At 34.0% G+C, this 14,569-nt stretch overlaps 2 protein-coding genes across 4 annotated transcripts; one reads left to right on the top strand and one right to left on the bottom strand.

Annotated features, from left to right (window-relative positions):
- On the top strand, nt 828-4,855 carry LOC107630522 (LRR receptor-like serine/threonine-protein kinase FEI 1). Of its 3 annotated transcripts, none has more exons than XR_002361652.1 (4): nt 828-1,554; nt 2,609-2,869; nt 3,036-3,988; nt 4,142-4,275. XR_002361652.1 is itself a non-coding variant. In XM_016333699.2 (4 exons), exons 1-4 carry the CDS (start codon nt 1,116-1,118, stop codon nt 4,624-4,626), a joined length of 1,932 nt encoding a protein of 643 aa, XP_016189185.1. In that variant the 5' UTR covers nt 834-1,115; the 3' UTR covers nt 4,627-4,855. The 3 variants fall into 3 exon arrangements, 2 of the variants coding, with proteins under 2 accessions (XP_016189185.1, XP_016189177.1); XM_016333699.2 differs by having other exon boundaries at nt 834-1,554; nt 3,036-3,782; nt 4,142-4,855; XM_016333691.2 differs by having other exon boundaries at nt 838-1,554; nt 3,036-3,911; nt 4,142-4,855.
- On the bottom strand, nt 6,660-8,285 carry LOC107607047. The gene is made up of 7 exons (XM_016309037.1): nt 8,082-8,285; nt 7,774-7,986; nt 7,613-7,705; nt 7,432-7,533; nt 7,056-7,358; nt 6,914-6,928; nt 6,660-6,749 (listed from the first exon to the last, which is right to left on the bottom strand). Exons 1-7 carry the CDS (start codon nt 8,283-8,285, stop codon nt 6,660-6,662), a joined length of 1,020 nt encoding a protein of 339 aa, XP_016164523.1.

The following is a 14,569-nucleotide window of genomic DNA, read 5'->3' as shown; positions in this document are numbered from 1 at the left end:
GAAAATATTTTATTATTTTAGTATTTTATATAGCTATGACAGTAGTATTAAAGATTTGTATAAAAAATATTTTTTTAATTATCAAAAGATAAAATATCATTTATGTTTTGTAAAAAAATATTATTTTAATTATAAAAAAAATTAAATATCATTAATATTTTGTAAAAGTCCACCGTCCACCGTGAATATATCTTAAATAAACTTATAGAATTTAGTTTTTATTATAAATAAATAAACAATGTAGATTTAAATTATTAAACATGTAAAAATATTTCCCATGTGAAATCAGATGAGTGATTAAACATTTAACACGGTATTTGTAAATCCTTATTTCTTTTCAAGTATTGTAGGTAAAGTTTTACCTCAAATCCACAAGTATACAACAATGTTGTACATCATGCGCCATTATATATTCCGTTCTTTAAAAATCAACCATTTCTTTTCATTTTTCGATTTATTATAAAATTAACGTATTTAAGTAAAGACATGTCTAAATATATAAATATTTGAAAAAGTCTATAGCCAACAATTTTTGTGTTTTTTGGCCAGCACTTAACCATCAAAACAAAATTGAATAATTTTTTATCATTAAATGTAATCTCACACCATTAAAAATATTATTAATGGCAAAATTGAAAACTAATGGACCACGTATTCAAACCTAGTGGGTCCATCAGTCCATGGTACCCAGCCAGAATCGTTTAAGCTTCTGAATCGAAATGGTGCAATGTGAAACCTACCTTTCTGTCAATGACTCTTAAAGTATTAAAGTTAGATAACTAATTAAGACTCCGCTCCCTGATTGAAAATTAAAAATTCTGCTTGCTTTCCTTTTTCCCTTTCTTCACTCTCAATGGAAAAAGATTATTCAAAAATAATTAAATAAATAAATAACACTAACAAAATCTTAGACAAAGTCGGTAATCAAATGACTAACAAAGTCATGCTTTTTCACCATTGACTATGGCAACATGTTTCAACTTTCATCAACCAAAACAACCCAAACAACAATACCAATACCAAAACCAAGATCAATGTTCGAGCCTTTAGCACAAAACTCAAATGGGTTAGTTTAGTTTCAGAAAACTCTCACATAACAAGTCCAAGCTCATAAAATGAACTCCTTTCATTTCCTCCTGCTACTTTCATTTTTTCAATTTCTTGCACTTCTTATTAGTCCAAAATTAGTTCATGGAAATGCAGAGCTAAGAGCTCTCATGGACCTGAAATCCTCTCTAGACCCAGAAGGCAAGGTTCTTGGTTCATGGAGAAGTGATGGTGATCCATGCACTGATTCCTTCTTAGGTGTTGCTTGCAACCAGCACCGAAAAGTGGCCAACATATCGTTGGCCGGAAGGGGTCTTTCTGGCATGGTTTCTCCTTCGGTGGCTGAACTTAAGTGCTTGTCTGGTTTATATCTTCATTACAACATCATTTTCGGCGAGATACCAATAGAGATTTCGAATCTCACTGAATTGGTTGATCTCTATCTCAATGTAAATAACCTATCTGGTAGCATTCCAAAGGAGATTGGAAAAATGACTAGCCTACAAGGTTTGTTTTATAGAAAATTGGAAATATTCCCCCTATTTAGCCTACTTAACTGCCTTGGTTCTCTCATTTACATGCTTACCACATGCTAAATTCTCTCTAAAGAAATACTTGTGTATTTTATTACTAAAAATAGTAAATTGCATAGTGAAACATAATGCATATTTCATATTGTTTGATCAAGTTTTCTCTGTATTGGATAAGATTTTTCTGGTTTTTTTTAATGTTCATGTTCTTCATGACTGAAAGTAACTGTAGAAAAAGTGGGGTAGAAGCTTTTTAATTAGTTTGAATCCATGGATTGTTGCATTTTAGCTGAAGACATTCATTGGAAATGAGATATTTTGATGATTGCTAGTAGAAATGGTAAGGCTATAGAGTAGTCATGTATATGAATTGAATTGTTGAATCATCTGCCAATCACTCTGTCAATTAAGTGTGTTGGACAATGTGATGGACTATATGGAGTTATTCCAATGTAGGTTGTGGACAATTTTCTCCACTTGAACCTTAACTTCTACATGAAAATGCCACAGTTTCAATTGGAGGGTAAAACTAATAACTAGAACTTTAAGGGTAAATTACAGTGACTTCTCCTATAAACATTTCTTAATTTGACAGTTGTCATACTTCCACTAATCTCTCCAGGGACAGTGTCGTATTTTACAGTAAAAGAGTAATGAGTGTGATATTACCTAAACTTTAGGAGAGGTTAGTGTATATTATTCAAATAAAAGAGTGTTTGTGTAGCATAGCTTGATTCTAGGGGAAGGTTAGTACTCTAATTTACCCAAATTGTAAATGTATTACTACATTTACATGGGTGAAAATATTGGTATGAACAAAATCTTATGTTTCATGTATTTGTTTTTTATATTATGTTTACTTGTGTTAGATTAGAAAAGAATAAACTCAGAGTATCTTCATGGAAAAAAGGTAACTGATCCCAATGTATTTAAAATGAATTCTTAATTAAACTACCTTATATAGATTTTGAAGGGGTTTTGATTTTATTTCTGTACGTTAATCCATGTTCCCTTGCTCTTCATACTTCTAGTGCTTCAGTTAGGCTTTAACCAGCTAGTTGGGAGCATACCGAAGGAGATCGGTTCATTGAAGCAGCTTAATGTTCTGGCTTTGCAACATAACAGATTAACTGGTATGATTCCTCCAAGCTTGGGGAACCTAGAAATGCTAAGGAGGCTAAATTTGAGCTTCAACAACCTCAATGGTGTAATTCCTGCAACATTAGCTGATATTGCACACTTGGAAGTTCTAGATGTTCAAAACAATTCTCTATCAGGAGTTGTCCCTTCTGGTATGCCTCTATCATCGTTTTTTTCTTCTTTTTTTCCCCACCCCTTGTAGCAAAATTCGACTGATTTAATAACTTCTAACTTTTCCCTATTCCAAAATTTGCCTTCATTTTGATCTTTTTACTTTCGAATGTAAACTGATTCATGTTTTTTACATTGAAAATGAAGCATTGAGGAAACTTGATAAAGGATTTCAATATGCAAACAATCAAGGTCTGTGCGCCATGGGGTTTCGGTTTCCGACCTTGAGAGCTTGCAACAAAGATAGTATATATGATAGCCAGATTAGTGTCCCAAATATACCAATAAACAGTTCTTATCCAAAAGCTTTCCCTGACTCTGCCACTATCAAGTTTCATTGTAACCAGACTCAATGCTCAAAATCAAGAAGATTTCCTCAAGCTGTCATTGCAGCAAGTGTTATAACCGCCACAATCACACTAATAGGTTCTGGGTTTGTCACATTTGTCAGATATCGCCGGAGAAAGCAGAGGATCCTGCATACGTCGGATTCTTCTGTAAGCCAACTTAGCCCTGTCCAACCTATGGTCTACACAAGAAGTCCATCTCCACTTGTTAATCTTGAGTATTACAACAATGGATTGGATCCACTTGCTGATGGTAAAAATTGCAGTGGATTATCCCATGAATATCTAAACAAGTTTAGGTTCAATGTGGACGAGATTGAATCAGCAACACAATATCTTTCAGAGGCCAATTTATTGGGTAAGAGCAAATTCTCTGCCGTCTACAAAGGAGTTCTCAGAGATGGTTCTCCTGTGGCCATCAGAAGTATTAATGTGACATGCTGCATACCTGAGGAAGTTGAATTCTTGAAGGGATTGAGCCTGCTAACCTCACTGAGACATGAAAACATTGTAAAGATGAGAGGTTTTTGTTGCTCAAGTAGTAGAGGTGAATGTTACCTTGTCTACGATTTTGTAACCGGTGGCATTCTCTCTATATATCTTGATATGGAAGATGGAAGTGAAAATGTACTTGAGTGGTCTAAGAGGGTTTCCATCATCAAGGGCATTGCAAAAGGTTAGTTCTTTTTGACACCCAATATTTTCTAAGAAACTCATTGTAGATCAGAAAATTTGCCTCTTTCTTACAACAAGGTATTTTTCAACTATTTAGTAGTTAGCGTCGGTTACATGAATTAAGACGATTGTTATGAACCTATAATAAAGATTAAGCTATAATTATTATGCAGAATGAACATAAGTATCTATCTGGTTGATATTGAGTATTTGCTAATCCTTTTTAACCAGGTCTTGGATATCTGCACAGCAATGAAGCAAGCAAACCTACAATAGTTCACCAAAATATTTCAGTTGAAAAAGTTCTTCTTGACAATCAGTTTAACCCATTGATCATGGATGCCGGGCTCCCCAAGCTTCTAGCAGATGACATTGTTTTCTCGGCACTGAAAGTTAGTGCTGCCATGGGATACCTAGCTCCTGAATACATTACCACTGGACGCTTCACCGAGAAGAGCGACGTTTATGCATTCGGTGTCATTGTTCTCCAAGTTCTGTCTGGGAAGACAACAGTAGGGTGTTCAATTAGAATGGCAGTTGAGTCTTTCAGATTTGATGATTTTGTGGACACAAATTTAAAGGGAAAATATTCGAAAGCAGAAGCAGCAATTCTTTCAAAGATTGCAGTGATGTGCACTCATGAGCTTTCTGAGCAAAGGCCAAACATGGTGGAGGTGATTCGGGAACTAAGCATGTATTCTTCTTATTCTTCATGATCTACAACTTTCAGTGGGTATCCTAAGTTCTTAACACATTTGATTCATCCATGACCATGGTTTTCTTTAGCATATTCACTGAATTATCCATTGCTAAATTGTTGTGAACTTCAACGGAATCATGCTACTTCATTTCTGCACACAACTGAAATTGTTGAAGGATGTTGCTTTATTGAAAATCAAATAGCTTCCAGATAATGAAATAAATTGTTAATAATCTCGTTGTAAGCAATTTAACTGTTTCCAAAATAAGAGCACGAATATACCAAGGTCAGATAGAGGCAAGAATCTGCACTATAAGCATACAAAGTAATAGTGGTATAAGCCACAAGTTCTTTGTTGACAATTTTCATCAAACACCTTATATGCATTATCCATTCTCCCATATTTTGTATGATAGAAGAGTCCTACAGAAAAAGTAACCGCTAATTATAATTAAGATTAAAATTAGAACAATCTAAATGGACGGATATCTGCAAATACCATTTAGAATCTCATCATAGGAACCATTTCTAATATGCTATCAACAATTACAAAGGAAAAGTTTCCTGTTGATAACCAAATAAAGAGATGTTAATTAATTTGTTGATACTGATTTGACTTAATTTTCAATTAAATCCATGTAATAAATTTGGTTTTACCACATTCTTATAGTAAATCATATCTAAATAATTGAAACAAAAATGCACAAAAAAGCTGAAGATGACAATTTGCAACAACTAACAAGGTCGTGTGTACTACGATGGTACTGTCATGGTTAGACTTTTAATGATCCTCGAATTTTTCATTGAAATTTATAATCCTATATTATTCTTTTTTTTTAATTCTAATTTATGCTTTTTAATTTTAGTGTTGTGCTTCCAGTGATATTTTTCAACAATATTGAAACTTGGTATGTTTTTGTTTCAATGGTTACATAAAATTATAATTTGGGCTTGAACGTGAGGTTCAAGCTCCTTTAGGAGTTGTGTGTGATGTCTTTTTTGGCAGAGATGAAGCCATCCGAGTTCCTCCTGTAAGAGACTATAATACTTAAGTTAGTAAGGGTTTAAGTAAATTTTTAGTAGATTGGATTCGAAGTATACCTGAGGGTGTCAAGGTATTTTATAGGTATAGATGTAGAGTCAATAACTACCTTTTAGAGTAGCTCCACCTTTGATGGTGGATAACCATTCCTTTTTGTTAGGGAGGTTGTTGAGATCTCCCTTCTAGATGAATAAGAGAGGTTGTATGAGTTGGTTACTGATTCGGGTTGGTAGGGTTGGCGATGGCGTCGTCGAGCCCGACCTCCGTAAGTTCGGGTAGGTGTCAGTAAAGCCCGTATATGTTGATTGGGCTTTACTTACTTTGGGCCTGGTTGTGCATTGGGCTAGGGTATGAACAGTGCCCCTGCTTGAGACCGAACTTCATTAGATCAGACTTAAGCATATACAGGTTGGGCTGGATTTATTATGGTGTCGTTTTACCACGTCGCACTACAAAAAAGGCGCTAATTTGTGGGAATTTTTTTTTGTTTTGCGGGGGGTTTTTAACCCCCAAGTTGCGTAACGTCGGTTTAGTAAAATGACGCAGTTAGGTGTCCTGCAATAAGTTACGGGAGTTTTTTTAGAACCGACGCTATTTTGAACTCAAAATTGCGGTGGTTTTTTGCCCTCCGCTGTTTGCGGGAGTTTCAACTAAATTGCATCAGTTTCTAAAGACCTCCGACGGTTCTATGTTGTAGCAGTTTTGATTCAGGTTGTGGGAGTTTTAAACCTCCGCAAATATCTTATACTTAAAACAACTTTTTCTTATTTTATAATAACCCATTAAAATAAATAATAACTTTTTTATATTATAATAAAATGCATAATATCTGAATCCTCACTATCTTTATATGTTTAATCCTAAAAATTAAACAAGCTAAAATAATATAAACTCATAACTACCACTAATGAGTTCACTACTTGAATAAATTTGTTTAGTAAAAAATTGCAACATAATACCCTAACAAATGTGCAATAATAAACAACTAATCAATCTTTAAAGTAATACTAAATAATGTCTTCACGATTTTCATTGCTTCTGTCTAATGATGTTCTTCCTGTTATCGGTGTAATAGTTTCGTTGTCAACATCATTAGTCTAAAATAAATTAAAAACAGAAATATCAACATAAAAATTGCCACATCTATGACACTATAACGACAATTCAAATAAAAAACAATTTAAGAAGGCATTAACCTTTCCTTGCGTCAAAAACTTGAACAACAAATTAGTAAGAGTAGGGATGTAAGGTTAGAATATACGAGACTAATACTATGCTAGAACATTAGCATAATATAACAGTTATCATTTATCATAATTTTCAAAATTATTAGTGCAACATAAAATCGACAAGAAAATGCAATTTACCTAAGCTCCATAGTCAAATATACTAATAAGTTCAACAGGAATTCTTCCTTCTTTAGCAAGAAAATAAGCCTTGAATGCAGTCAATGTTTTATCAAATTTAGACTCCAAATGTTTAAAATCAGCTTTGGAGTAATTGGTAGTAGATGACATTGAAATTGAAGAATTAGCTAACTGGCTAGGATGATTGGCATTTCTGAAAGTATTAGTAGGTGTTGCTCCCATTCCCATGCATCGCACCCTACGAGAATGCTCCTCCCCAAACACTTTGTCAATAGCATCATTTGTAGATGGTCCATATTCATCTTTCTCATTTTGAGCCATAAATACTTCAATTTGTTCCTGCAGTTGAGACTTAAACAACAAAAATTTAACAAAATATTTTTACTAAAATAGACCAAAAAGTTCAACTTACCGCTATATCCCTTGCTTCATCAGTCATAAACGATCCATCTTTCTTCTTATGAGTTTCTATGTACATTTCTCCACGGCTAATTTTTTGTCCAGTCTCTAAAAACTACGCAAAAGAATATAAAAAAAATGTTAAAGAGCATATGATAATTTAGTAACAACAAAAAATGAGTGATGGTTCATACTATTTCATGTCTTTTCCTTGAGATGGATTTTGAACCACCAATATGGGGAATTTTTTGCTTATTGCGAACTTCCTTGTTTCTCTTACACATCTCCTATAAAAAAAATGATTAGAAAAATGATTACGTATTAATATTATATCCTCAAAAATTTAGCATGTTACCATTGTAGAAGGTAGAAACTGATACTGAACAAAGGATGCCCATTGATCTCTGTCGATGCCAACTGGGACATTATCAATGATTGCTTGTCTACTCATGCATGGATCATAGAACTCATCCCATAACTTTATTCTATGTTGTGACCACTTTTTTGCAAGGCTCAATTTGCAATATCGCTTTGCAATGCCCTCAGAAATTTTGAAATAAAATTTTGGCTATAAAAAAGAATCATATATAAATAATAGAATATCATTAACAATAGATAATATTAATAAGAATTTGATAAAAGTAAATATTTTCAAATACATACCTTCAGCAAGTTACTAAAACACTCTTCAAATCTAGATCGAGGTATACTTGAAGGTCCTGACCACTTTGAGAAATTGATTAGAAATAACTTACAATCAACTGCCAATGTTCCTAGATATCGAGCAAGCAAACCTTGGGCTTCTCCAATAGTTTGTTGATCTTCAAAGTTTACAACAACTTGGTCATTTCTAGATAAGTTATCCATTTCTTTAACTTTTAGCCTTCTAGTCTTAATAGTTCCATCTGTACCTTTATTTAAAAAATTAAGAATTAAATTAAAAATTTAAAAACAAAATATTTGCATATAAAATCAATTATGTGTAAGTTACTTTTAAAAATTAAATTTTAAACATTTTTATTTAAAAGCTTTTAATATAACTGGCTGATATATAACAAAAAAAAAGGAAAAAGATAATAAGAACGGTAATCAGATAAGGCTTTGTTAACAAATTGTTAGTGAACACAAGCAAAGAAATGGTCTTATGTATGTTCTTTGTTCTGGTACATCATAGTTGATATTGACAAGTGAGCAATTTTAATTAACTTATATATGAAACACCACCATATGTATATATTCATCAGGATCCATGTATAATTTGTCAAAGACCCTAAGCTAATAAATGTTTTAGATTTGAATTTTGAAAATAACAAACTTGGAGAACCGATATATATTATGTTCTAGATAAAAAATGTGTTCCAATCTATATAGATAGTGTGGACCCAAAAAAATAAAAGATTAAGCAGGGGAATACGTCCTTGTATTAGTTTGGTCACACTTACTAATGGCTAAATTGGATTGAGATATCAATTAATTAAGAATGCAATTTGGCCACCTTAATTATTGGATATGATCTTATATTATTCAAATTATAAAGTAACTAACAAATAAGTTAATTAATTAAACATCTAAAAGAGAGAGAAAGAGAGCAATTTGCAAAAAGAGACCATACCATCACTCATTATTTTTCTACCGAGTTTTTGTTATTACTAGAGAGATGATACATAAATAACAATTTTGACCAAAACAAAAAGAAAAAGAAAAGGGAAAAGATTATGATGATTTGATGATAAATAATGTGATTTCACAAAACCTAGAACCATGCATATACATATAAGTTTGTCGTATAGTAATATTATAGGAGTAGTACTAGTTCATATTTTCATTTTATTCCTCGGGAATTGGGTGAAAGTCTTAAGATTTTTATTAAAATTATTTTGGGCTAGATTTTCGTACAATTGAAATTTTTATCATATGCCTCAAAATAAATAAACTTTAGGATTATTCAACCATAGCAACATAGAAAGATACATGGTCAGGATTAACCTATACAAATTGGCATAGTGTATATTCAATTATCAATGCATCATTTTTTTACTTTCATACAAGAGATTGCACAAAAAAATATAACATATAAAGATTGAAATATAAAAATTTGCATTTATTTAGAACACACTTATTTAGCAACTCAGCATGAGAAAACAAATTTATTGTGCACCGTACCTATTATCTCCACTGTCCAATATTCAGAAGATTGACGTCCACTAAAGCGCCTAGTATGTTCTTGGGATCCTTAGTTTGGCAGTGAATGATCCGTAGTACTATCCGAATTGCTTTGCATTGTTGAATCATGATTAGGTGGTGAAATATCCGTTGGTGAATTGTGTACTACCTCATCATTAGACTAATCAAAACCATTTTCAGGTTGAGGAGCTGATCTCAGGAATTAGTAAAGCGTTTACACTTCAGCATTGCTGTAGATGAATTTAACAACAAAAAGTTAGAGAAATTAACTCAAAAAGCATGTTATATTTCACACAAAATTAGTCCAAAGATAAAATTTATGAACAAGTCAAAAGATTAGCCATAAACTTAAAATTAACCAATATATAAATAAGCTTATACCTTAGATTTCTCATAATGAGTCAACTACATCATCGATCAAGTGGTTTGTTTCCAATTGCATGTATTCATCACTATTGCCAAAAAATTGATCAATAGCTTGCTCTTGATGTGGCTTGTCCTCATCTGCAGCTTTTTCAATTTCATCACCCATTTCATACAAATCTCTTGGTTTTAAATGAACAACAATACTCCAACCTTTGTTAACGACATCATCTACATAGTAGACCATTGATGCTTGTGATACTAGAATATAAGGCTCATCTTCTTCATGTTCACCAGTATGAATTGGTCTATCAAAGTTAACACAATGAAAATGCCATTGATCTCTTCTATATCCTCTATGTCGAGTAGAATCAGCCCATTTACATTTGAGGAGAACAACAGTGAATCACCCATAATAGCTAACCTCAATTATATCCTCCAACTTGCCATAATAGGGTACATCACCTTGTCTTAAATTTCTGTCAACTCGACTTGCAACACATGGTGTGCTAGAGGTTAAATATACTCCACTATTCTGTGTCTTCAAACCTTCTTCACGGGCAACAGTTCGAAAGGTGCAGCAATTAATTTTATAAGCACTATATCTCATTGCATTTGATAAGGGGTGTCGTGCTAAAAATTTTATGTCAGTAGACAGCTGTTCTATGGTATCCGGGTTTATTATCTAAAATTGGGATAAGTTATGAAGTTTAAAACATTTATATTTTAACACCCTTCCTATTTCTTAAACTCTAACAATTAAGTAACTTACTCATTTTTCAAACCACGAAACAAAATCCTTAAATACTCTCTTCTCTATATCTGTGGGGTTCGGTCTCCTTCCCTTTGAGCTTCTTGTTATGTATTCTCTAAATTCACTGCATGAATAATTAAATTGGATTTAGAGTATGTCACCAATGAATATATATTACGAATATATTACTGCAAATAACCTCTATCTTTACTCACTTCACATAATCCTTGACGGCTTGATAATTTAGTAACACATATCTATGGGCTTGTAGTTTTTGCTTTTCACTCAACAAAAAAATTGTACTAGAACTCCCTACTTCACTCATCGTCGGAAAGAGACAAGATTCTGAGCATCCTTTGTCAAGTGGGTCATCACATACACGTTTAGGTCTATTGAACCTTGTCTCTATATCCTCAAAATAGCGAGAACAAAAGGTGAGACATTCCTCAGCTAAATATCCTTCGACTATAGACGCTTCTGCTTGTGCTCTATTCCATACATGGGATTTTAGATGTCCTAACTCCCTAAAATAATATAACAAAATCGAGTAAATATGACATGACAAGAGATGTAACTCTAATGATCTTTAGTTCATCGTATAAAATATTTTACCTCTCAATTGGATACATGTATCGATAATGCATTGGACCTCCGAGCTTTGCTTCCTCTACTAGATGGACTATCAAGTGAATCATGACGGTAAAGAATGATGGAGGAAATAACATCTCCAATTGGCAAAGGACAACCACTATGCGTTGTTGGAGCTTGTCAAGTTCAGAAGTACTTAAGCTTTTCCCACAAAGGATCTTAAAGAATGAGCCAAACTCAATTAATACCGCAGTAACATGATCTGGCAGCAAATGACGAATTGCTATTGGTAATAATTCTTCCAAAAGAATATGGTAGTCATGACTTTTCAATCCAAAATTTTTTTTCTGTCCTTCATCCACACATCTCGAAACATTACTTGAGTATCCATCTGGCAACACAACATTCTTCAACGCCGAAAGAAATAGCTTCTTGGTGTCATGTGTTAGTGAAAATAAAGATAAATGATATGATCCATTGTCACTTGGCCAGAGATCACGCCTTATTCCCATTTCTTTCAAATCTTTCCATGCCTTGAGATTGTTCTTTGAGTTTGCTTTGTCATTAAGCAAAGTGTACAAAATGTTATCATAGACATTCTTCTCAATATGCATAAAGTCCAGATTATGACGCAAAAAATTGGTTTTCTAGTACGGAAGATCAAAGAAAATGCTTCGCTTGTTCCACTGCTTAAATTCTCGTCGAGGTCTTTTCCCACCTCTACGAGATTCTTCTCATTGCTGATCTTGTGTTTCAACCTCCTGTTGTTGTTCGAGAATGTCAAATGTAACACCCTAATTAGCCTAAGCTTTACCTCACATCGTAAAGCAAAGGTTAACCAAAGTTTACGACAGTTCTAAGCTCATACATATAATATATAAAAGAAAATAATATAATCTAGAAGCCCGATGAAGGATATAACTCAAAAACAGGATTTAAAAAGCACAAAATGTACTATCGAAGCTTCTAACTTAAAGCACAAGATACAGATAAGATATGTCAAAATATAATAGCATAATATGACAGGAATCTAGCCACGACTCGCGGAGTTTAAGCCGGCTAGCCATATACAGACCATACATGAAACCAGATAGTAAAAACAGCTTATACAAGTTTTGTTCTCTCAATATATGCCTCTAGGCTAAAGCAAAATACAAAAGTGAGAGAAGTATAAACAAATTAAATCAAAAAGACTAAAAAAGGTATCCGGATCCTCCGCTTCTGTCACCATCCCAAGCAACTCACTGAGGTGGGTTGTGACCTGCATTTGAAAAATACAACAGAAATGTGGTATGATAACCGGAGGTTCTCAATATGGTAACAGTGCTCAGTGATGTAGGATATAAGACCCTGGGATGCCAAAGGCAATCCTAGACTTCATATCCATCACAAGATTTCAATCTTAAGGCATACTAAAACAGATAAACATAATTATATAAATCTTAACATAAATAAACAGGGTTGTAACACCCTAATTACCCTAAGCCTTACCTCTAGCCGTAAAGCAAAGGTTAATTAAAGGTTACGACAACTCTAAGGCTCATACATATTTATATATAGAAGGAAATAATATATTCTAGAAGCCCGATGAAGGATTAAGCTCAAAGACAGATTTACAAAAGCACAAAACGTTCAGACGAAGCTACGCATAAGATACAAGGTATAGATGCAAGAGAATAGAACATATATATAGATATAAGAATATAATAATCATATGAAACTAGCTTAAGCTTGCGGAGTTTAAGCCGACTAGTTACACACAGAAAAATACAGAGTTTTGGAGTTAAAACAACTTATACAACTTATCTCTCAAGTAAGCCTCTAAGGCCATAAAGATAAATATACAAAGAGATGTGAGAGTAACTATAACAAAGTAAAATAGAAATAAACCAAGGAGGAACCATAATCCGCTCTGTCACCATATCCGTAATCTCACCGAAGTGGATGTGCAACCTGTGTCTGAAAAAAAACAACAACATATGCTATGAGAACCGGAGGTTCTCAGTATGGTAACAGTGCCCAATATGTAAGATGTAAGGCTCCGGGACACCGAAGGCAATCCTAGAACTTCACATCGCATATGGATATTCAAGCTTAGAATAAAATAAATAAATAAAGAACTTAATCCATAAACTGGGTTATCTAAACTTAGGGGAATTCTAACTAATACTAATCACACCGCTGTATCCCACAGCCTTCGCCAACCTAACCTCCGTGCGATCCCCACGCCACCGCCTACCTAACCTCCTCAGCACTAGACAAACACATATAATGCAAGCAAGTAAAACACAGGTAATATTCAAATATATAACAAGTAATTCAAGAAGCAAGTAGGCATATTATACAATTAGGCAAACTCAAGTAATCAAAGCAAACAAGCACATAAGAGATGCATATGATGAATGTCTATCCTATTGGCTCGTGATATCACTTGTCGGTCCGTGAATGCCAACTTGACACATCCTTCCAGATGTAGCCTTCTCTGCCATGCCAGAGATATAGTGCCCTTCACACTCATGCAGCAGCGAATCTGCTAGGCCAGAGATATAGTGTCCTGCACACTCATGTAGTAGGGAGTTTACTACGCCAGGGATATAGGCCCTGCACACTTCCTGCAGCAAAGAAGGAACCAACCACAACAAATCATGCAGCAGAACAATCTGCTACGCCAGGGAAATAGGCCCTGCACACTCTTAACAACAATTGGTCATGCAGCAGAACAATCTGCCACGCTGGAGTTATAGGCTCCGCACACTCTCAACAACAACTGGTCATGCAGCAGAATAATCTACCACGCCGGAGATATAGGCTCCGCACACTCTCAACAATCCAATAACTTCTTCGTCCTCAAATCATCACCAGACATTACCATTTTTCATCTCAAATCACTTTCAGCAACATCTACTCATGCAGCAGAGAAATCTGCTACGCCAGGGTTATAGGCCTTGCACACTTTCCGTCTATATCCATCAAGCTCATAATAACCATCATCAGTTCTTAATTCCATTCCGAACTCATTAGTTCATCAATTTCTCAATTCGCTGTCAGTAATCACCAAGTTCACTACTCTTCCTTTTCTCTCAACCAAACTCATCTTCAGTACACACCAGAAACCTAAACCTCCCTTTGCTAACTTTTCAAAGAATTACCAAATAAAATCCTCCTAGGACCTTTCCCATATCTGATACCTGAAAACAAGCCCAAGAGTCTTAAAATGGTGTTACAGAAGCTTACAAACTTGTTGGGAAGGGGAAATAGTTGA

This window comes from Arachis ipaensis, chromosome B01 (assembly GCF_000816755.2).
Source record: "Arachis ipaensis cultivar K30076 chromosome B01, Araip1.1, whole genome shotgun sequence".
NCBI classification, from domain to species: domain Eukaryota; kingdom Viridiplantae; phylum Streptophyta; class Magnoliopsida; order Fabales; family Fabaceae; genus Arachis; species Arachis ipaensis.
The sequence above is the reverse complement of the archived record's forward strand: the minus strand, read 5'-3'. Positions and strand labels throughout refer to the sequence as shown.

Bases quoted from the DNA above. Each gene is read 5' to 3' on its own strand.
- LOC107630522 (XM_016333691.2), top strand. From the start codon at position 1,116: ATGAACTCCTTTCATTTCCTCCTGCTACTTTCATTTTTTCAATTTCTT. The intron at 1,555-2,608 runs GTTTGTTTTATA...TCATACTTCTAG, and splicing joins AAAAATGACTAGCCTACAAG to TGCTTCAGTTAGGCTTTAAC. The intron at 2,870-3,035 runs GTATGCCTCTAT...TTGAAAATGAAG, and splicing joins ATCAGGAGTTGTCCCTTCTG to CATTGAGGAAACTTGATAAA.
- LOC107607047 (XM_016309037.1), bottom strand. From the start codon at position 8,285: ATGGATAACTTATCTAGAAATGACCAAGTTGTTGTAAACTTTGAAGAT. The intron at 7,987-8,081 runs GTATGTATTTGA...TCTTTTTTATAG, and splicing joins GTTTTAGTAACTTGCTGAAG to CCAAAATTTTATTTCAAAAT. The intron at 7,359-7,431 runs GTAAGTTGAACT...TCTCAACTGCAG, and splicing joins ATGAAGCAAGGGATATAGCG to GAACAAATTGAAGTATTTAT.